Raw genomic sequence first — 23,042 nt, 5'->3', positions numbered from 1 at the left:
GCAGGCAGCAGCGCAGAAGCTGTTTTGGTTCCCTGCCTTTGTTGCTCTTGCAAACACCCCTTCCTGGCGCAAGACCAAGCCACCCACAGCCCTGCTGCCTTCTGGTAACTCCCCCCCCCCCCCCAGCCTGTGCTCTCGCGACTCGCCTTCTGGCAGGCGAGGGGGGCTGGGGTGCCAGTGGGGCAGGAACAAGTGGGGCTTTTCTGGGCGGCAACTTTATTGCTGTGCTGGGGGACCTACAGAGCAGAGGGTAGGAGCTCCGGCCTTCTCAACACGCCCCCTCAAGGAAGGCAGCCAGTCGCTTTTCCTTCAGAAACATCTGCGACACGATCCAGGCACTTGATGCAAAGCGGAACTGGCTGAGAGCTGTGCACATGTTCCCACTTGCCCTGAAGGAGTACAAAGGTGCCACCACCTCAGAAGGCAGGGGGAGAGGAATGCATGGGCCCGCCGGTCCCCATCAGCACCATGTCCCTGTCTCCTCAAGCCCTGTCAGCCGTGACGAGGGTGGGCCAGCATCACGAGGGGAGTGTGCGCTGCCATTGGCAGCAGGCCATCTTTGGCGGAGGAGTCGATGTGCCCGTGCGCAAGAGCCAGGCAGGCCCCAGGGAGGAGGTGGGGGGGTGCACATGGCAGGAGGCTTAGCTGCAGAGCAACAAAAATGTCTGGTCAGTTGCCGGGGGAGAAGCTCCAGGCCTCCCCCCACGGTTTCAGAGCTCATCTAAAGCATCAAACAGCATTCAATAGAAAGCAAAGACAGAAACATCTGGAGGGCATCAAATTTGGAGAGGGGACGGTGGCCTGGTTTAGAAAAAGCCCTCCAATAAAAAGGGTTTTGAAGCTACACCCCTACTAAGCTCCACAGGAAAAATGAGCAGGGCAAGGAGCAAAAGATCTTTCTAGAGAAGCTAGCTCTCCAAAGGCAGGCAAAAGTCCATAGACGACGAGTGTCCAATGATGCGCTTTTGGGAGGGACGTGTTCCCTCAGAGGAGCTCTCTGGGAAAGCAGGGGAGCTATGATCTTGCCCCTTGGAGTGGGTAGCTGGGGGGTGGGCATCCATGTGCTCTCCCAGCTGGAACTGAGCCAAGGGGGGGCTTCTTCCAGCCATACGGTGGGGCTCTGAAGTCCTGACTGCCCTCAACCCATTTCATGGAACCAAAACAACAAAGACTCTGGTAACACTGTAAGAAGTCCCGGAGGATCGCAGCCCATGCAAGGAGGAGCCTCCTGGGTCTCAGAGAAGGTTCACTCCATGCTTGAGCAGCTTCTGCTTCGCCTTGCTGGCCAGGCCAAAGGCGCTGTCGTGAGGGTTGGGCATTCCTGAGTTGCGCAGAGGGGAGGCCACCTGCTGGAAGTAGGTCTCCTGGACGGCACTCCGACATGCGTACACAGCAGTAGAGGCGTTCCTGTGGGGTGAGAAAGCCATGTTTCACAGGTGTGACCAGAAGGCAGGAGAGACGCAAGCTTGACCCCATGCCAGTGCCTCTGCTGCTGCAAACAGGGATCAAGTCTAGAGAAGAGCCTGCTGGATCAGGCCAATGCCACCCCCCCAGCCCAGCATCCCCATAGCAGCCAGCCAGATGCCTCTTTCTTGCAACAAGGATTCAAGCCCAGAGCCCTCTTCCCCAGCAACTGGGAGGCAGAAGCATTCCTCCTTCCAAGTGGGAGGCAGAGCAGAGCCACAGTGGCGAGGAGCCATTGGCTGCCCTTTCCTCCACGAGAGAAACCTCTCTGTGAGGAAAGCCCAAATCTGCTGGGCCTTTTTAGTTTACAGGTGGTGGGAAGAGAGAGGAGATGTAGGTTCATGAGATCACATATGGTGTAGAGAAAAGGCAAGGAGGAAACTGGAAGCCAACAAGGTCATCTCTATTTTCTGGAACACACTTAAAGGACACTATTCAATTATAAGCAGATTTTCAGGGGAAACACAAAAGAGAACAGCTGTTTTTTGGTCAGCATTCTTTCAGGCAAGGAAGTTACACCTTGTCTGCTTCACTTGGGATCCCCATAGAAGCACTTTTATGCAGATTGTGTGAAGTAACGCTGCAGAGATAGACATGCGCCTGCATATGGAGACCGCTCAGTAAATGGCGGTTTTCTAGGGATCCCCCCGGCAAGGTGGAAGCTCAGTCCAAGGACAGGCAGCCGGCATCAGCCTTTCCCAACCTGGTGCTCTGCAGGGGATGCCAGCATGGCCAATGGTCAGGGGGAGCCCCACAACAGCCGGAAGGCAAAAGGCCTCTAAGCCTCATGAATTTCTCTGGCGATTTCCAAGAGAGCCTCAGCTGGCCTTCTTGAAAGCCAACGCAGGGTGTCAGGAGTGGCAGAGGCAAGCCTGGCCATGGCTTGGGCACATTAACAGCTGTGCTGAATGCAAGAGGAGGAGGGGCAGGGGGTCCTCTTCAACAAGCAAATGAAAACCCCACTTTTTGCTGAAAATACACAAACATAATGAACTGGAGCCTCAAGGAGAACTGAAAAAAGCGAGCAACTTGCTTGGTCAACGCAAATGACGAACAAGCAGGGAGTGGGCTGGTTAATGGGCATGGCTAATCTTTCAAAGCTTGCAGTCTTTCCTTTCAGCATAAATGTATTTGTCCTAGTTAGACCAGGGTGTGGCTTTGGTGTGCTGACATATGGTTGTCAAGCCTCTGCTTAAAGACCTCCAAAGAAGGAGACTCCACCACACTCCTTGGCAGCAAATTCCACTGTCGAACAGCTCTTACTGTCAGGAAGTTCTTCCTAATGTTTAGGTGGAATCTTCTTTCTTGTAGTTTGGATCCATTGCTCCGTGTCCGCTTCTCTGGAGCAGCAGAAAACAGCCTTTCTCCCTCCTCTATGTGACATCCTTTTATATATTTGTACATGGCTATCATATCACCCCGTAACCTCCTCTTCTCCAGGCTAAACATGCCCAGCTCCCTTAGCCGTTCCTCATAAGGCATCGTTTCCAGGCCTTTGACCATTTTGGTTGCCCTCCTCTGGACACGTTCCAGTTTGTCAGTGTCCTTCTTGAACTGTGGTGCCCAGAACTGGACACAGTACTCCAGGTGAGGTCTGACCAGAGCAGAATACAGTGGCACTATTACTTCCCTTGATCTAGATGCTATACTCCTATTGATGAGGCCCAGAATTGCATTGGCTTTTTTAGCTGCCGCGTCACACTGTTGGCTCATGTCAAGTTTGTGGTCAACCAAGACTCCTAGATCCTTTTCACATGTACTGCTCTCAAGCCAGGTGTCCCCCATCTTGTATTTGTGCCTCTCATTTTTTTTTTGCCCAAGTGCAATACTTTACATTTCTCCCTGTTAAAATTCATTAAAATTTAAAAAAAGTATTTAAAAGTATTCCAAGTGCAATACTTTACATTTCTCCCTGTTAAAATTCTCCCTGTTAAAAGGCTGTTATCATGCCTTCAGCTGAGAGGAAAGGGGGGGGGGGTGAGCACATGTGCAGAGCAGCAGGTGATGAGGAATGGAAATAAGCGGCCAATGCAGCCTTGGCCCCTCGAGCCAGGAGGGAAGCTGCCTCGCTCTGCCTGCTGGAACGCCACCATCTGCTTGCCAGCGTCACGGCTTGCTTCCGCCTGAGTGATCAGGGCCCAACAGCAAAACCTCCTTCCTCCCTGGCCAATTATAAGCCCTGCTGGCGCTCAGCCAACCAGCGGCTCTCACAGCGCCTGAGCAGCCGCCAGAGAAAGACGCTGCTTCTAAACCTTCCAAGGGCTGCTCCTTACTCTGAGGCCCAGATCTCATTCTGGCTCCAGAGACAACTGGCAGCTCCCTCTGCATGCCCACCTGCACCCCGGGCTTATTCCTGCCCTGCGTGCTTATGAGGCTCGCAGGCAGGAAGAAAAGCCAGGTGGGAGCTTTTTCAAAGGGAGCACTGTCTGTCATCTGCACGCGCACAGGGGCCTCCCCACCTTACCTGACCATTATTTCTGAAGCCGTGGGCAGCTGGTGGAAATTGGCATGGATCAGGCTGGCTGCCCTCAGGAAGGAACGGTCTGCAGGGCTATTAGCAGGCAGGAAGTTGGCTGCAACATGAAGGAAGGAGGAGCCAGGGGTTAGAATCTCAGGACGGCAGAGCTGGAAATCCAACCCTCGGCAATAATAATAATAATTTTTATTTATACCCCGCCCTCCCTGGCCAGAGCTGGGCTCAGGGCGGCTAACACCAGTAAAATTACAGTATAAACATAATTGGGAATCAATTTAAAATACAGGTTAAAATGCAATTTAAAATGCAGCCGCGTTTTGAAAGTAGCCCATAGATAAAAACCATAAGGGGAGGGAAACATAAGAGTCAGACTTGAGTCCAAACCAAAGGCCAAGCGGAACAGCTCTGTCTTGCAGGCCCTGAGGAAAGATGTCAAGTCCCGCAGGGCCCTAGTCTCTTGTGACAGAGCGTTCCACCAAGTCAGGGCCAGTACTGAAAAGGCCCTGGGCCCTAGTTGAGACCATTTTTGGACCTCCAAAATGTTGTCATTTGTGGACCTTAAGGTCCTCCACGGGGCATACTAGGAAAGGTGGTCCCGTAGGTACGTGGGTCCTAGGCCGCATAGGGCTAGGTGAACCACGATGCAATGTAGACCAGAAATGGGCTGAATAACAGCTTCCAGCATTCAGAGGTCTGCTGCCCCTGTCCCTTCCATACTGCCACGATAGCTGGAAGCCAAGAAGGACCCAAGAATCCCTAAGAGCAGCTCGACGGCTCCTGGCCGCTGACTCCCACAGAGCAGGCTCTCTCTGAGGCCCCCCTGCCCCCTCAGCACTTACTGGCCAGAACCTTCTGCACGGAGTCATAGTGCGCAAAGCCGTAGGTGACCTTGGCTGCAGAGAGGCTGTCCTTTGGGAGGGTCTCCTTCAGGTGGACCTCCAGGCCGTTCAGGGAGGCCAGGCTGCTGTGATACTGCAGGCCAAGGGAGAAAATTAGCTCACTATGCCTGGAGAAGGCACCTGCCCTGCGCACAACAGTCCCAGACCAGGCCAGGGCCAGCTCACACAGGACAGCGCTTGCTGAGCCGTGGCAGGGCCACACGGTTCCCCAGCCACGTGCCCATTGGCCTCGTCTCCCCAAAACATCCTCCTGCACACCCTTGGGATCAAGGCACAGCTTGTGGCTGCCAGGACCCTGCAGAGCCCTCCTAAGAAGGCTGACCTGGGAATCCCAGAGCAGAGCACACCCAACTGCACTTGGGTGTCTGGGGGCCAACACTCAGTGACAGAAAGTCCCTGGGCTCCATCCCTTCTGGCCACTCTACAGCATCGCAGGGGTAGTGAAAGCACCTCTTCTGACCAAGCTCTTTCCATTTGAGCACAGTGATAAGAAAGCCATTTCAGGGGGAAGGGAGGCTCCTACTCTGGCTAAGGACTGCAGCTCAGAACATCCCCCTGGCATGCAAAAGCTCCCAGGGTCAATCCCTGGCAGCACCTCTGGGGCACGGCTGGGAATGTCCTGGCCTGAAATCCTGGCAAGCAGCTGACAGAGCAGTTGATACTGAGCTAGATGGTCCAGTGGTCTGACTAGGTGCAAGGCAGGTCCCCCGTTTCCTCCCTCTCCAGCTCCACACTAGTTTGGTGCAGGCTCCTCTCATCAGCCCTGCCAGAGAGCCATGGAAAGTGGGACTTGCAATCCCTTGGCTTCTCCACCTCTTCCTCCCCAGGGATCCTGCAAAAACAAGGGACCCCTGCTGGCAGGAAGGCCATGGTGCAGGCTGCCACTCCCCAGAGGCCGAGCCACTTTGCTTGGTGGCAACCAAGGCTCAAGGGGGGGATGGGGTCCTTTGGCAGTAAGATGAACAAAGGAGTCTCTTACCACATCCTCAACAGAGGTTTTGGTGTGTGCAAAGTGCTCTTCAGCCAGGAGGGAGAGCACCAAGCCTCGAACATGGTGGACATACAAGACCATCCTTACCGAAGTGGTGCCACCTGACCCACCAGTTGCTCCAGCAGAAATCGGGCCATCTTTGCAGCTGCCTGGGCTTCCCTGGGACCTGAGAAAAAGAGAAAGAGGGAGACTTCTCTCTCTCTCCTGTAATTCTCCAACTAAAGATCCCCCAGTAAAAGTGGCTTGCAGAAGATTTGGGGACAGACCAAAGGAAGCCCTTCTTCACACTTATGGACAGGGAAAGCCCCCTTCTACTCCCTCTGCTCCTTCGCCAGATCCAAGGACTCCAGAGTGATTCCAGAGTCACCTACATGCTCCATTTGTAAAGGAATGGATGTGGAACAGCCCCACTCAGGGCTTCATCAGAGAGACAGGGTCTTCCTCCTCTGAATCTCTTTTCAATAGGGAAGCCCTCCAAGGGAGCTGAGGATGTGTGTGTTTGCTTTGTGCTATTTAGAGGTTTACTTACAATCAAGCAGTATAAACATTTTCTTAAATAAATAAGTTAGGACCTGCAGGGCAGCCCTAGTTTAGCAAGGAAAACTTAACTTGCAAAAAATACCCTGCCTTTACTCACAGCCCCAGTGATGGATACTGTTGGGGTTCAGGGGATTTGCAAAAAAGGATGGAAGTGTGTTAAACACCAATGCTTCCCTGTCGGCTTCCCTGTCTGACAGATCACACATAGCAGATCCAGGGTGCAAAGGAGGAACATATGCAGAGTCTGAAAGGAGGAACCAAAGCCAGGGCTGGCGAGAGGCCCTTGGCGGAGCTGCTGCTCCTGTCTTACCTGATCATCCACTCCACAGGGAAGTCCCGGAGGGCAGCTGCTTCATCATCCAAAAGGTAAACGGGGGTGATCCGGACCCCTGGAGGTAAAGGGGGCTCTGCAAAAGGGGTCAGAGCGCTGCTTAGGGAAAGGAAGAACGAGTCTTGGGTAGACTGTTTGGACCTATAAAGCGCAGCCCCAGTGCAAAGGGTACCTTCTGATAACCATGACGTTGGAGCATCGAAGGGCTTGCACACAATTACATACTGAAAAAATGGATTCAATGATGAAATCAGGCAGATTCTATGGTAAGGCGGGTCAAAAGAGAGGGCGGGTTTATGGGAAAGCAGTTCTAGGGAATTATATCCTTGAATGCAGGTTATACGACAATATTAGGGGCTGTTATTTTGATCCTCTTTTAAAGAAAATGAAATTTGGGGTGCTAAAAGGAAGCTGGGTTTCCTGCTCAGGCCACTGTTGTCTCCTTGGCAGGAAAGGCTGCTCTGCATAGCAGGAAGGCATGTAGCCGCCACTGCTGCAAACTGCCCTGGAGAGCGGAAAACATGAGAGACGCATATTAAAACAGTAAAGTGTATTATGAGACAAATGTTTTTAATACATTATATGCTTTACTATGAATCTGTTTCAAATTTATTACTCCTAATCACTAATTTTACTAATTACTAATTTTAAGTAGTGAGCACTATTTTCTTTCTTTTTCAATATAAGTTTATTTAAATTTTGTTTTCTGGCTTAAATTTTGTCACCTTCCTTTGTGCTGCTATGGTCCAAAGATTACTGCAATAAAAGTTATTCTGTTCTACAAAGTGATCCTTTTGTCTGTCTCCAATATGAACCAGCCCAGACCCTGCACTCCTCTTCATCAGAGAAGCCTCACCAGGCAAGTGAAGGGTGACCAGGGCCTTTTCAGTGGTGGCCCCATTTATGAAATGCTCTTCCCAGGGAAACCAGCTTGGCGCCATCATCACCATCAGGCTTTAGGTGCCAGGCTAAGATGAGACCATTTTTTTTACTCAGGCCTTCGGTAATTCAGTCGCCCCATGAGGCACTGCTCATCTTTTAGCAGAGCTGGGTAGATGGTAACCCAATTAATATGTCACTGGGTGCACATTTAATGCATTTTCACATTTATTTTTTTAAATTTTCTGAATTTAACTGTTTTATGCATGGTATTTTATCTTGTTGAGTCACTTTATTAATATTTATTTATATACATATTTATAGACTATTTCCCCCTTCATGGATCACTGCCTTGCAGTGGCGAAGGGGCTTGAATAACTCAGAGAAGCTATGAACTATGCTGAGCAGGGCCACCCAAGATGGACAGGTCATAGTGGAGAGTTTTGACCAAACGTGATCCACCTGGAGCAGGAACCGGCAAGCCACTCCAGTATCCCTGCCAAGAAAACTCCATGGACAAAGACAACAGGCACCAAAAAGTTATGACGCTGGAAGATGAGCCCCTCAGGTCAGAAGGCGTCCAACATGCTACTGAGGAAGAGCGGAGGGCAAGTACAAGTAGATCCAGAGCTGATGAAGTGGCTGGGCCAAAGCCGAAAGGACGCTCAGTTGCGGATATGCCTGGAAGCGAAAGGAAAGTCCAATGCTGTAAAGAAAAATATTGCATAGGAACCTGGAATATAAGAACCATGAACCTGGGTAAGTTGGATGTGGTCAAAAATGAGATGGCAAGAATAAATATTAACATCCTGGGCATCAGTGAGCTAAAATGGACAGGAATGGGCGAATTCAGTTCGGATGACTATCATATCTACTACTGTAGGCAAGAAACCCGTAAAAGAAATGGAGTGGCCCTCATAGTCAACAAAAGAGTGGCGAAAGCTGTACTGGGATGCAATCTCAAAAATGATAGAATGATCTCGATACGAATCCAAGGCAGACCTTTTAACATCACAGTAATCCAAGTTTATGCACCAACTACTGGTGCTGAAGAAACTGAAATTGACCAATTCTATGAAGACTTACAAGACCTTATAGAAGTGACACCAAAGAAGGATGTTCTTCTCATTATAGGGGATTGGAATGCTAAAGTAGGGAATCAAGAGATAAAAGGAACAACTGGCAAGTTTGGCCTTGGAGATCAAAACGAAGCAGGGCAAAGGCTAATAGAGTTCTGTCAAGAGAACAAAGCTGGTCATCACAAACACGCTTTTCCAACAACACAAGAGACGACTCTACACATGGACATCACCAGATGGGCAGCATCAAAATCAGATTGATTATATTCTCTGCAGCCAAAGATGGAGAAACTCTATACAGTCAGCAAAAACAAGACCTGGAGCTGACTGTGGCTCAGATCATCAGCTTCTTATAGCAAAATTCAAGCTTAAACTGAAGAAAGTAGGAAAAACCACTGGGCCGGTAAGATACAATCTAAACCAAATCCCTTATGAATACACAGTGGAAGTGAAGAACAGGTTTAAGGATTTAGATTTGCTGGACAGAGTGCCTGAAGAACTATGGGTGGGGGCTCGCAACATTATACAGGAGGCAGCAACTAAAACCATCCCAATGAAAAAGAAATGCAAGAAAGCAAAGTGGCTGCCCAACGAGGCCTTACAAATAGCGGGGGAGAGAAGGCAAGCAAAATGTGAGGGAGATAGTGAAAGATACAGGAAATTGAATGCAGATTTCCAAAGAATAGCAAGGAGAGACAAGAAGGCCTTCTTAAATGAGCAATGCAAAGAAATAGAGGAAAACAACAGAATGGGAAGAACCAGAGATCTGTTCAAGAAAACCGGAAATATGAAAGGAACATTTCGTACAAAGAATACCATAATAAAGGACAAAAGTGGTAAGGACCTAACAGAAGCAGAAGACATCAAGAATAGGTGGCAAGAATGCACAGAGGAATTATACCAGAAAGATATGGATGTCTCGTACACCCCAGGTAGTGTGGTTGCTGACCTTGAGCCAGACATCCTGGAGAGTGAAGTCAAATGGGCCTTAGAAAGCACTGCAAATAACAAGGCCAGTGGAAGTGATGGTATTCCAGCTGAACTATTTAAAATTTTAAAAGATGATGCTGTTAAGGTGCTACACTCAATATGCCAGCAAGTTTGGAAAACTCAGCAGTGGCCAGAGGATTGGAGAAGATCAGTCTACATCCCAATCCCAAAGAAAGGCAGTGCCAAAGAATGCTCTAACTACCGCACAATTGCACTCATTTCACATGCTAGCAAGGTTATGCTTAAAATTCTAGAAGGAAGGCTCAAGCAGTATGTGGACCGAGAACTCCCAGAAGTGCAAGCTGGATTTCGAAGAGGCAGAGGAACCAGAGACCAAATTGCAAACATGCGCTGGATTATGGAGAAAGCTAGAGAGTTCCAGAAAGACATCTACTTCTGCTTCATTGACTATGCAAAAGCCTTTGACTGTGTCGACCACAGCAAACTATGGCAAGTTCTTAAAGAAATGGGAGTGCCTGATCACCTCATCTGTCTCCTGAGAAATCTCTATGTGGGACAAGAAGCTACAGTTAGAACTGGATATGGAACAACTGATTGGTTCAAAATTGGGAAAGGAGTACGGCAAGGCTGTATATTGTCTCCCTGCTTATTTAACTTATATGCAGAATTCATCATGCGAAAGGCTGGGCTGGATGAATCCCAAACCGGAATTAAGATTGCCGGAAGAAATATCAACAACCTCAGATATGCAGATGACACAACCTTGATGGCAGAAAGTGAGGAGGAATTAAAGAACCTTTTAATGAGGGTGAAAGAGGAGAGCGCAAAATATGGTCTGAAGCTCAACATCAAAAAAACAAAGATCATGGCCACTGGGCCCATCACCTCCTGGCAAATAGAAGGGGAAGAAATGGAGGCAGTGAGAGATTTTACTTTCTTGGGCTCCATGATCACTGAGGATGGTGACAGCAGTCACGAAATTAAAAGACGCCTGCTCCTTGGGAGAAAGGCGATGGCAAACCTAGACAACATCTTAAAAAGCAGAGACATCACCTTGCCAACAAAGGTCCGTATAGTAAAAGCCATGGTTTTCCCAGTAGTGATGTATGGAAGTGAGAGCTGGACCATAAAGAAGGCTGATCGCCGAAGAATTGATGCTTTTGAATTCTGGTGCTGGAGGAGACTCTTGAGAGTCCCATGGACTGCAAGAAGATCAAACCTCTCCATTCTGAAGGAAATCAGCCCTGAGTGCTCACTGGAAGGACAGATCCTGAAGCTGAGGCTCCAATACTTTGGCCACCTCATGAGAAGAGAAGACTCCCTGGAAAAGACCCTGATGTTGGCAAAGATGGAGGGCACAAGGAGAAGGGGACGACAGAGGATGAAATGGTTGGATGGTGTTCTTGAAGCTACCAGCATGAGTTTGATCAAACTGCGGGAGGCAGTGGAGGACAGAAGTGCCTGGCGTGCTCTGGTCCATGGGGTCACGAAGAGTCGGACACGACTAAACGACTAAACAACAACATAGACTATTTCATAAAATAACACTGTAAAAGCATACAAAAAGTTATAAATGGACATCAAGTAGCCGTTGTGGAAATATGTGTTAATTGCTGGCATAAGCTTACCAGAATAGAAAAGTTTTCAGCAGGTGTTTAAAAGTGGCACCAAAGGTGCCTGCTGAAATTCTTGTGGCAGAGAGTCTGGGCCAATGGCACTAAAGGATCCGTTTCTGGTTGCGATCCAGTGAGCCTTGCCAACTGGGGGAACAATCAGCAATGCTCCTGCAGATGAGATGCTTTCTTTTTTAAGCAGATCCCACAAAGAGTAGAAAGCTGTTCTCTCAGGGGCTGGAGAGCAATGCTTCCTTGCTGTTCCATAGGATCATTTACCCGCATAATGCAAAACAGCCTGCCAGGGAATGGAGTTGAGCTCACCTGAAATGCCTTTCGTGGGATCACTACCCTACGTTAAACAGCCTCCAGACCACAAACTCTGGGGAGAGGGGAGGGTGAGTAGCATGGAGGTCTAGGAGCCAGCCATGTGTCAAGACCTCCATGGAAGCGGAGGGGTGAGAATGCAAAGGTCTCCAGGACTGGGAAGAACTGGGATGAGGGAAGCTCTCCGAGTAGCGCCAAGGAATCTGCAAGATGGGAGGAGGCACAATGCCTGCTGCCTAAAGATGCAGCCCTCTCCGAACCCCCCCTCCACCTGAGCACCCTTTGGATGTAGGAGTCTGTTCTGCTATGGGTTGTAGGCATCAGAGCTCAGACTCTGAGCATATGTGGGGCCCATTTCCCCCTTGCTGTGTTGTACCTCCAGCTTCTACACTCCTACACAGGTGGCAGGGCAGAGGAAAGGGCATGAAGGCCCAGCACCCAGAGACGCAAGACGGCTCCGTGCGGTCTCTCATGCAAGTAGTCCCTGGCAGACCCAGCCACCCACCAAGGCAGTCTCCCCCTCTGCCAGCCCAGCACGCCTCTCCCCTCCCTCCCGACACTTACCCTGAGTCTTCAGCACAGCCCCTTTTCCCGCCTCGCCCTGAAAGGGAAGGCAGAGAGTGGCACTGGGTGAGCTTGATAATAAAACAGCCAAGGCAGATGCCGGCAAGGGTTCCAGACTGGAGATAAGGACAGAAGAAAAGCCTGCTGGATCAGGCCAAAGGAGGCCCGTCTAGGTCTCAGAGTGGCCAGCCAGATGCCTGTGGCAAGCCACAAACCAGGAAGCAGGACCTGAGCACAAGAGCAACTCTACCCTCCTGCGGCTTCCAGCAAATGGAATTCACCTCCAACTGTGCAGGCTAAGCACTGTGGCTGGGAGCCATTCATAGCCCTTTCCTCCTCCTCTTCCTCCATGAACTTGTCTGATTCTCTTTTAAAGCCATCCCAGTTGGTGGCCATTCCTGCCTCCTGATGGAGCAAATTCCACAGTCCTGTATCTTCCAACATTCAGCTTCACTGAACGTCCACAAGTTCTAGTGCTATGAGAGAAAGGGGAGTTGACTTCATCCACTTTCTCCATACTAGGTATCATTTTATAAACTTCTGTCAGGTCACCTCTTCCTCGCCTTTTCTCTAAACGAAAAAGTCCCAAACGTGGCAACCTTTCCTCAGTGGGGGTTCCTTCGCCACCCTTTTCTGAACCTCCTCCAACTCCACAATATTGTTTTTGAGGGGAGGCGATCAAAACTGCACAGTCCTTCAAATGTGGCTGCACCATAGATTGGGGTGATGGCATTACACTGGCAGTTTTATTCTCAATTCCTTTTGTAAGATTTTTACTTAGAAAGTGTCTTCTGCTTCCGGGAAGAGTTTGGAGCTGTGGTTGCCTCGAGAGAAAACCTGGACATTTGAGGCAGGTGGTGGGTAAGGAGTGGCCATGAGAGGTTAGAAAGATCTAGTGAAGCCTTTTTAGACTTTCTTCAGCAATCATGAGAACCAGAAACCTGACTTTTAACATTAGCTTTCAGATTCCACCCCTGTACAGTAAGGAACCCATGCAACATGTTTTTCTCAGGTGCTGCGCCAGCACCGAACCACCCTTCTCCCTCCCTTGGCTGAGCTGAAGCTCACCTCTGAGGCTACATCCACCTCCTGCAGCAGAACTCGGGCAGTGAGGTCTGGCGGCAGCTGAGTGCTGACAACCCTGGGCAGGGATGGGGAAAGGAGAGATGGCAAGTATTAACACGAATGTCCCACTGGTTTCCTGAGGTTGGATGCTGTGTTCCCTCCTGGCTCTCAGCTGAGCACGGTGACCTAGGGAGAGCTGCAAATGCTGCTCAGAAACATTCAGTCGTGGCTTGATTTACCCGGAGTGGGCTGTGTGGCCCAATCCTTCCCAGATTCCAGCCACAAGACAGATCCCTGCATGCAGGGCAAGTCCTTTGGTCACCCTGTCAATCTCACCATCTGGGAGGCCCAAAGGGTGAGTCTATAGAAGCAGACATAGGAAATAGTGGGTGAAAATGTGGATTATGGCCTCTGTGAACAAATGTGAGGACAGTACAGAGCAAGTAGCAGGGCTGAATGACATGTGCACCAAACACACTTGCTCTGGAGTGCAGGAGGCTGCCTTAGACAAAGTCAGACTATTTGTGTTCACCTTCCTCAGTACTGTCTACACTGGCTGGCAGTGGCTCTCAAGGGTTCTAGGCAAGGGGGGTCTCTCTCCCAGCAGGTGCTATTGGGGATGCAAAGCAGGTGCTCTCTTAAAAGCCAAGCTTCCAGTCCTCAGCTTTCTGAAAGGGCTCATTTAACCTGGAGCAAGTCAGGTCCGTAGTCCATTCAGCTGTGCACTGTCTTTTCCAGCCCACCTTGGAGATGCCAATAGGGACTGAACTGAGGACCTTCTACATGCAGAGCAGGTGCTCCAGCACTGAGCTACACCAGCCTTTCTCCAATGGGGAGAGTGCAGGAGAGTCCACACAAGAAGTCATGAAACTCACAGCCCCTGGTAAGAAATGCATCCCGCCCGGACATGGAGGGTGCGCTGGCAGGTCTGCAGGATGAGAGCCGCTTTCAGCAGGAGCAAAGGCTCCACCTGGAGAGAGGAGCACAAAGGAGGCTGTCAGGGCTTCCTGACACCCTGTGGGGAGGGGAGGGGAGGGGAGAAGCCCCAAAGAAGCAGCAAGGTCTGCAGGGAGTTACTTTGGTTTTGTCCAAGGCCCAGAGGGAGTTGAAGATCCGGTGTAGGTCAGTGGTGTTTTGCTGCAGGTGCTCCACGTAGCGATCCCATGCCTGGTCCAGCTCCTCCTGGGCACGTTCCTGGGAAAGGACACAAGAGGCCATGTCAGCGGAGAGTTTATCCCTGGTGGGAGAGTTACAGGCTGCTTGTGGGCTGCAGGAAACTGTCCAACAGAAGCCAGGGCAGCAAAACGGAAGAGAAGAGGTCCCTAAGATTCCACAGGACTCAAGATTTCAGTCCGGGAAGCAGATCTGCACATCAGGACTCCGTTCTGGAGGACAAATAAAAGGAGCAGCCAAGGTGGAAATGTGCCCAGGCCCTTGCAAAGGGCTTTCCCCCCATGGCCAGCCTCTGAGCATCTTGGATTTGGGGGGTAGGAAGGAGAGGTGGGTCTGGATTGCCTTGAGAGACCCACATAACTTTCAAGTCACACAAAAGCCTTTGCTTAGAGAAGCCCACCTGTGAGGGAAGGCTGCAGCAGGCTGCAGAAGCCCCTCTGCAGGGCAAGGAGGCTGCAGAGAGCAGGCCAGCCTGAAGGTCAGCCAAGGCAAGACTAAGAGGTGTGGCTCAAGGCTGATGTGAGGGTCAGAACACAACAGGAAACAGGAGCGAAATGGCTAGGAGTCAAGGCAGCATCTGCTCAGCAAGGCCCCGCCGCCCCCTTGGACCAGCAATCACCATGTAAGCCTGGCGAACAGGCCCATTGTAGAAGCAGAAGAGTCCCATCAGCTGCTCCAGGAACCGCCTGCAGCTGATGTCAGGGAGGTCAGTAGTGCAGCCCAGCACCTGCAGCAGAGAGGAGGGAGGGAGACTCTTGATGAGTCCCATGGAACCAAGCCAAGCCAGGCCTATCTAATCAGGGCACTCAGATCCCCCATGACAGCCAAGAACATCCCTCTGAGAAGCCCACAAGCAAGGTGGGAGGGCAATCGGTGGCCCTCAGGAGGAAGGCTGCCTCTGAACATGGGCCTTCCATTCAGCTATCAGAGCAAAGTTCTCCCAATGTTATATAGAGGAGCACAAGAACAGAGCTGGAGAATCACCTGGATGAACATGTTGCTTACATCCCAGAAGCTCCAAGAAGCCCAGAAGCAGGGATGGCAGGCCAGTGCCTCTCCCATGTCTGCTCCTGGCAACTGGCACTCCAAGGTAGGCTGCCTCTGTTCCATTCAGCTAGCATGGCTAGCAGCTTCTTCCCATATAAATGGTTGCCATCATGCAGCCTGCCTGCACACCCACACCCATCTTTGAAGATTTCACCAACGCCAGCTTTATTCCTTCCTCGGGCTTTATTCCCACGCCCAGAAGAGCAACAACAACCTGTGTCGCCTTGCACTGACTCACCCAGATGTAGCTTCCATCCACTTTCACAGAGAGCTTGAGCTTCCTCAACCGTATGAGGCCAGGTGGAGAGCCCGAAATCTCCTCCATGCAGCGAACCACGCCAGCTATCTGTCCACACAGAAGCTCCTGATGGTCCAGAGGAGTCTGAGAGATGTGGGGAATGAAGAGCCACAAAATGGTTATGCTATGGATTAGCCTTGTCACATCCCAGGCTATGGAGATCTGCCGAGCTTGGAGCAAGAACGGACAAAACCACCACAGAGTGACAAAAGATTGCATCAGAACAGAGCTCTACCCCCGATATTACTAGGTCCCTGCCCCAAGGAGCAAATAGTACAATGTTTGCCAGCACAGAGGGATGAAGGAGAGGGCTACGGGGCCAACTGAGAACAAATAAAATTCTCCGCACGCAGATTTTGTGGGGAAATAAGGTAGCCCTACCTGACGGGGGTTGAAATAGCAGATCCCAGCCTGCGTAGGATCTCCTTCTTCCTTCACCTTTGAGCCGTCATAGAGGAAAAAGCAGTTCCACCTGGAAAACATCAGTGCCATGGCGTTCAGGATGCATCACCTCATGGGAGCAGTCAATATTCTCCAGAGGGCAACCTAGTTTTTCCCCAGGCAAGGGGGATCCGTATATGGTGATGTGGGGAAGCTATACAGTGGTACCTTGGGTTAAGTACTTAATTTGTTCCAGAGGTCCGTTCTTAACCTGAAACTGTTCTTAACCTGAAGCATCACTTTAGCTAATGGGGCCTCCTGCTGCTGCCGCCGCGCTGCCGGAGCACGATTTCTGTTCTCATCCTGAAGCAAAGTTCTTAACCTGAAGCACTATTTCTGGGTTAGCGGAGTCTGTAACCTGAAGCATAACCAGAAGCGTATGTAACCCGAGGTACCACTGTACTCCATAATTCTTGAAGGCATGTTTAGAAGGGAAGAGATTCAAAGTACAGCTACTGACTTTCCAGGTGACCTTGACGCTTCTTAAGAGAAAGGTTTCAAGTGTGTCAGAGACTCTTCACTTCCCTGCTCCTTGCATCTCAAAGGAACACACAGGGGCTGAAGAAGGCTAAAAGAAGCTGCCACAGAAACTAAGGAAGGGCACTGCCCCAGTACGAAGCGAATGAAACCAACCAGCCCACCCTTATTTAAATAAGAACATAACCCAAGAGCCATGCAGTCCAGCATCCTGTTTCTTACAGTGGCCGGCCAAATGCCCCTGGGAAACCCACAAGAAGGACATGTCGGCAGTAGAGTCATCTCCTGCTGCCATTCCCTGCCGACATGTATTCAGGGGTATGTTCCCTCTGCTGTCAGAGATAACAAAGAATCACTGCAGCAAGTAGCTGCAAATAGCCTTCTCCTCCATGAATTTGATATTGGAGGCCATCACATCTTGTGGTAGCACACTCCACAGTTTAAGGATGCACTGTGTAAAGAAACACAGGAATTGTGTCCTTCTTGAAACTCTCACTCTCATTTGCTCAACGTTGGAGTTTCAATTGTTTGTTTTTTAAAGAGAAAGATTGTAGGAAGCAGCCCCTAGGATGCTGTAATGGTACTTACCAGCCCCTGGAGGTTGGATCAGACTGCACACAGTCCGCCATTTAACTCAAATTCTCTTCACCACATCTCATTATCTTCACAAAGAGCTTCTCATCAGAAAAAGGTAGAAGAGGACTAGATCCATATTCCAGACAGTGGTTGATTGCTCCAAGAACCCATCACATACTTAGGTCCTGAGTGGGTTCTGAATAGGGATGGCCAAATCCCCCCAATGGGTGGCGGGGGGGGGGGGGGCTTTCTTAAAGATGCTGATGCCAACAGGTCCCCCTCAGCGTCATTTTCATGCCAAGCACATTCACCAAATATGGATGCTCAGTCAGACAGGACAAGAGAAACAACAGAGACCTTATTTAGCATCTCAGCAGCCATTTGGATGCCAGTTTGGGGACTGAAGAACGTTTTAGCTGAAGCTTCCAAACCAAGATTCTTTGAAGCTCTGTGTGTGTGTGTGTGTGTGTGTGTGTGTGGAATGTCTTGTGATTCCTGCTCCAGGCGTGGCTTCCTTCACTCTAAAATTAAGAACTGGATTAACGTATGAAGTCTGCTGCCCAAGTCATGTGACCCACAGCAGCTGATAAGTGCCCAGCATCCAATTTTAACAAGAGAGCCAGGATGGTGCAGTGCTGAAGGGGGTCAGAGTAGGACTTAGGCAAGGGTGGCTTAAAGATCCGACGAGGATAGCCAACCTCGCAGGTTTGTTGTGAGGTCCTGCCCCTTGAACACGGCACTGTGTCTTGAAGGAAGGGCAAGATTTTGAAAAGGAAACGAGAAGAAACCCAGCCAAGAAACTGCTTGCGTGTAGTGGCCGCGCCCCAATTCCACTGGTGAGCTCAGGGAGCCCAACTCTCCACCGGGGCTCGGGCTCTCTCGGCGAGGCGCCTCTGCAGCCTGACCCGAGGTGGGGGGAAGGACAGGAACGAGGCTCCCCAGGCCGTGGGGGGGAGAGCGAGGCCCCTCTGCTCTCGGGCTCCCTCTCCGGGCTAAAGTCCGGCGAGGAGAGGGCGGCGTGTGAGGCGGCAGAACGCAGAAGCCCCCCCACCCCGCGGGGAAAGAGGCGCTCTGTCCATGCTCAGAGGCCAGGCCTGCCCACTTCCCGAACCTGAGAGACAGAGAGAAGCCGCCAAGGGGCCCCGGCCTCTTCCGGGTTCCACCGCCACGCGCTCAACGGTCACATGACCGGCCCGACCCGCACGTGACGCGCAGAGAAGGGGGCGGACCGAGGCCTAGGGCGAAATGCGCAATAAACACATCCGGTTTGCGATCGAACCGGATCGGAGGAGAAAGGGAATGAACGGGCCAAAGAGAAGCGCCCTCGGAGACACTCCAAGGGCTGCCTCTGCCCGGGCTCCAACTCTGAGCCCTCCCTGCCCAATATTGTGCACCGTTTGTTGCGGAGTGGCGGTCGTAGCGTCGCTACTGCCCCGCATATGGCGGCTGCCGAGTGGGTGAGGGTAACGGAAGTGGTGTGTCTGCCACGCGCCTTTCCTCTATGGTCTCTACGGGTGCCGCGGAGGGACTCTCCTGGTGGAATCGCGCTCGCCCCTGGCTTTGCATGGAGCGCTGCCGAGCGGGCGAAGGCTGGGACGCCCCGGGAGGGAGCAGGAGGCGGCGGCGGCGCCAGCGGCGGAGAGAGGAGCGGGGCGGCGGAGAGGCCGAGAGCCCCGAGGACGCGGGAGAAAGGCAGAGGCGGCGGCTGCGGGAGGCGTGGTGAGGGGCCGTGGATCCTCCTTGGGCAGGGGCAGTCTACCCCGAGGGGCAGCTGCGGGTGGCAAATCACGCGCGGGCCGCCGGGAGGCTTCCGGGGGAAACCCTTCTCGGGGGAGCAGGCCAGGAGCGGGCGGGGCCAGTGGGCGTGACTTGGGACTTCCGAGACGGCACTCCAGCCAGAGTCGGAGAGCCCAGCAGGAGGGCAATCGGGGCATTTTCGCCCGCGGGGGAGGGGGCGGCCCCGGCTTGCCAAGAGGGCCACATGCAGCTTCAAGGCGGGCCTGAGGTTCCCCCTGGGCACGGCAGACTACCTCTGAATGCCCAGCTGCTGCAGGGCAAATCCCAGGGGAAATGTGCCGCATTCCTGCTCTGCTTCTGAGCTTCCCAAAGGCTCATAGCTGTGAAGGGGCCTCCTTGAAGTATCTGACTGGCTGCTGTTGGAAATGACGCCTTGGTCTGTCGGTCTTCGTGGAGCTGGTTCCCTCAGATGTTTTGGACTACAATTCACATTATCCTCAGCCAGCATTATTGTCTTTCCATCACTCGCAGCATCACAGCTGTGATAACTGCAGCTGATGGGAACTGTAGTCCAAACTAGCTGCAGAACTGGTCTGTAAACGGTTCTAATTTGCAGTAGATATATATATATAAGATATATATATATATATATATATATATATATATATATATATAATGTCCAGTAGCAACTTAACACTTCTAAGTTACGTGTGGGTTGGCAATTTGGCAGCAGTTGGCCAACAGGGAACTCTGTGTATGCTCAAGGATGCTGCTCCCTTATTACTTCACATATCCACTTGCATTTAAATCAGGTTCTGGGATTAAATCCTGATAAGTTTCTGCTAGTATCCTCAAAACCATCATAAAGAGGCTTACTGGATCAGACTAAGGGTCCAGCTAGTAAAGCCTGCTGATCCCACAAGATCCTTCCAGCCCTAAATTCCACCTTCTGTAACATAACTTCTTCCTCTTCTCCCTGCCTTTCTGTGACAGTTCAGAACTGCAGAGCTCAAAATTCTGGGATTCAAGCCTCGGTAAGTCTTGCATCTCAAGAGAGACCTTGGATTTTTATTTTGTAGCTACAGCCTTGGATTTGTGCCTGTTTGTAAGCAAATCTATCCAGGGGTGAAGGTGGTGGGGAGGCAAGATGCAGTCATGGCTGAAGTGGTATTAGTCTATATTGCACCCTCTTTCATTGCTCAGGAACCATCTTAAAATCCCTCCCCAAACACCCAGCAGCAGGGAAGGGGGTAACCAGACCTTACGTGGAGAAAGCCCTCTCTGCCTTTGAGAAGCTGCAGCTCACACCACCAGCTGAGTCAGTTCTTGAGCCCAGCTCCCAGCTGCAGCAGGAGCCCAGCCGCAGCAGAGCCCAGGACTTGCAGTGTGTGTGTTATGGCATTGGGAACTTCTCCTCTTGCGTTCAAGCGCGATACCAGCTGGCCTTCCTCCTGCTGCTGCTTGAGGAGCTGAAGGTGAGGGTCACAGCTGTGGCGGACTTGGGAGCAAAGCTCGCCAGAAGCACACAGGCAACATTCCCTCTCTCCCCTTGCAGATCCCTGAAGATCTGTGTTACATATTTGACCCTGTCTTTTCCACGCTGGAAATCAAAGTCCTTGCCCATCTTGGGCTCACTGTGCTCCTGGAGAATGAGGTGAGCTCCAGGAAGAGAGGAGCACGAACTCAGGGAGAAACGTGCCCAGGGATCAAAACACACAGCTGAGGACTGTGGCCTTTCTCAAAATGATTGATACCAAAAGTTCACAGCTGTTTAACTCCTTTAGCTCTTGTGGGGTGGGGGTTGGTTGCAGTTCTTGCAAGATAACACCCCTCTTCCTTGCATCCAGGAGGGAAAACGCTGCATCCACAATCCTACCATCTTCTACATGGTCCACTGCGGAAAAGCTCTCTATAACAACCTGCTCTGGAGCAACTGGTCCATAGAGGCCCTTTCCAAAACAGTCATCATAGGGAACAGCTTCAAGGGCATTGAAGACAGGTAGGGAACCCTTCTGCATCACCCAGCCCAAGAGCAGGCAGGGCTGCTGCTGCCCAGTGTCTATACAAGAACAGAATTGGCATTTTCCACTTGTCTTCCCAGGAAAATCTGGGTTTTGAAAATTCAACTCCTTTTTGCAGTGATTTCCTAAGAATTTTTGCAAGTATGGTAGTCTCTGAAGGCATTTAACCACACACAGAATGGGGAAGGCTTTGCTCTGCCTCCGCAGTTGGAGGGAGGGCTGCTTCTCCCCACAAGAGGGAGAGCGCTCTTATGCTCAACTGGCTTGCAAGTTTCCCACAGACATGTGGCTGGTCCCTGTGGGAACAGGATGCTGGATTAGATGAGCTGTTGACCAGACCCACAAACCCTCTGGATGTTCTTAGCTTAGCAGCACCCTCTGCTTAGTAGGCCGTGGTGTTGCCTTTGTTGCAACTGCCAATGATTTCTAATGCCCTTTGCTCCTAGGGTGCTGAGCAGGATATTCCAAAAGGACTACAGTTACATTGCAAAGGTATGGCTTTGTTGCTTGAATAACAGCGACTGTTCACCATCCAGCAGAAGCCCTTAATGCGTCAGCTCCTAACGGGGGGATGGGATCCACGCTTACCAACTCTTCTCCCTTATTCCCGCTTGGCTGTGTTCTCAGCAGCTTTGCTTTTGCTGGGCTTATAAAAGTGTTCCAAGAGCTGAGCACCCAGCTTCAAAGGCAACTCTCTTTACAAGCTAACTCCCTCATAAAACAAGCTGACTGAGGCTGCCCTTCTATCAAGCCCCACTCAGTGGAAAACAGGCATCTGGTGGGTCAGGGCATAGCAGAGCTCTTACACAAGAGTGGAGCTGCTCTGCACCCAGCAGACATGGAACCTGCTGGATTGCTTGAGTAGCCTTTGATGTGAGCTGGCTTTGGAATCTGCACATCCATTTTAGTCTTATTGGGCACTGTAAAACTTGAAAGCATGCCACACAAATACTGAGATCAGTGGTTAAGATAGGTAATGGAAAAGCTAAGGACCTGTCACCCCTCAGACTGGATTTCCAATTTCCATCCTGGAGGGATATGTCAGGTGATGACAACAGAGGATCACAGGTTCCCCAGCCATAGGGGATGAATTCTGAGTCGTCAAAATATCTGGTGTAGGGGCTTTCATAAATGTGGCACGTGGCTAGCTGTGGATCTGAGCCTGTTGCTCTCCTCCTTTCTCAAGGGCCAGATCAACAGCCCTTGAGAAAGGAGGAGGGCAACATTAACTGCCTCTTTGCTGTGCTTGACCATTTCTAGGTTTTAATAGCAACAGATGAAGAAGCCCTTCCTTCTCACCCTCAATACTTGGACATATTTAACGACACCTCTGTCCACTGCTTTCCTCTGGAGAAACTGAGGGACCTTCCCCCAGAGATCTGGAAGCTTCAGGAGGAGCCAGTTTACCCAGATGAGGATCAGCCAGAGATCATCAGAAACAAGAAATGAAATTCAATTCCAGAGGCTATGGACTGGAGGTGCAGGGCTGGGTTTGGGTTTCCTTCTTTGGAGAGGGGCTTGAGTTACTTCTGGTGTTGCAAAGAGTTCATGTTCATGTTAATGTCACACACACACCCCACCCTAAAGCAGATAACTAGCCACACTGTCTATTTGTGTGTTGCTCTATGGCATCTCCATGGGACAAATGAGGCATGCGCAGCATGCACAAGATGCCAAAGCTCTCCTTGTCTCTCTCTCGCTTGTTCACTGAGCGGCAGAGCTTGGGAGGATCAGTGGGGCAAACCCAAGCATCACCACTATCTCTGTTCAACTCTGGTCTGGTACCTCCTATGAGAGTTCCCTCATGGGATGGAAAAAGGGGCAGAGATCTGGTGGTGCTAGGCAAGCTGCCCAGTAGGACTGGGCTCCCTCATTAAGGGGGAGAGCCATTCACACTCCCAGCTGCTGCTTCACAATTAAGGCAGCAACTTCTCAGAAAACCAAGTTTCTCCACAAACCTTGTATTTCTAATAATGTTTTTAATTAAAAGCAACACACATTGAACTTTTGTGGTCATTTCTTATTGCCAGTTACCTCCTGCCTGTTCAACATTGTGAGCACGCCCTGACTCCTGCCAGGTCAAACTGCACCAA

General features: G+C 51.0%; 2 protein-coding genes across 7 annotated transcripts; one reads left to right on the top strand and one right to left on the bottom strand.

The window, feature by feature from the left end:
* Positions 1-199: 199 nt before the first annotated feature.
* Positions 200-18,271, bottom strand: HPS4 (HPS4 biogenesis of lysosomal organelles complex 3 subunit 2). 5 transcript variants are annotated; one of them, XM_028710414.2, is made up of 14 exons: positions 17,890-18,028; positions 17,204-17,712; positions 16,079-16,169; positions 15,638-15,781; positions 14,972-15,079; positions 14,257-14,373; positions 14,055-14,149; positions 13,183-13,255; positions 12,115-12,151; positions 6,681-6,777; positions 5,819-5,996; positions 4,780-4,912; positions 3,929-4,037; positions 200-1,407 (listed from the first exon to the last, which is right to left on the bottom strand). In XM_028710414.2, the coding sequence occupies exons 2-14, from the start codon at positions 17,242-17,244 to the stop codon at positions 1,236-1,238; spliced, it is 1,395 nt and encodes a 464-aa protein (XP_028566247.2). In that variant the 5' UTR covers positions 17,245-17,712; positions 17,890-18,028; the 3' UTR covers positions 200-1,235. The 5 variants fall into 5 exon arrangements, with proteins under 5 accessions (XP_028566247.2, XP_028566251.2, XP_028566248.2 ...); XM_028710418.2 differs by lacking the exon at positions 17,204-17,712 and having other exon boundaries at positions 17,890-18,271; XM_028710415.2 differs by having other exon boundaries at positions 5,918-5,996; positions 17,204-18,028.
* Positions 18,272-18,464: 193 nt separating this feature from the next.
* On the top strand, positions 18,465-22,953 carry SRRD (SRR1 domain containing). 2 transcript variants are annotated; one of them, XM_077920256.1, is made up of 7 exons: positions 18,468-18,910; positions 19,922-19,962; positions 20,132-20,403; positions 20,484-20,582; positions 20,776-20,927; positions 21,396-21,441; positions 22,210-22,953. In XM_077920256.1, the coding sequence occupies exons 1-7, from the start codon at positions 18,693-18,695 to the stop codon at positions 22,396-22,398; spliced, it is 1,017 nt and encodes a 338-aa protein (XP_077776382.1). In that variant the 5' UTR covers positions 18,468-18,692; the 3' UTR covers positions 22,399-22,953. The 2 variants fall into 2 exon arrangements, with proteins under 2 accessions (XP_077776381.1, XP_077776382.1); XM_077920255.1 differs by lacking the exon at positions 19,922-19,962 and having other exon boundaries at positions 18,465-18,910.
* Positions 22,954-23,042: the final 89 nt, after the last annotated feature.

Source organism: Podarcis muralis, chromosome 16, assembly GCF_964188315.1.
Source record: "Podarcis muralis chromosome 16, rPodMur119.hap1.1, whole genome shotgun sequence".
Taxonomy (NCBI): Eukaryota; Metazoa; Chordata; class Lepidosauria; order Squamata; family Lacertidae; genus Podarcis; species Podarcis muralis.
The sequence above is the reverse complement of the archived record's forward strand: the minus strand, read 5'-3'. Positions and strand labels throughout refer to the sequence as shown.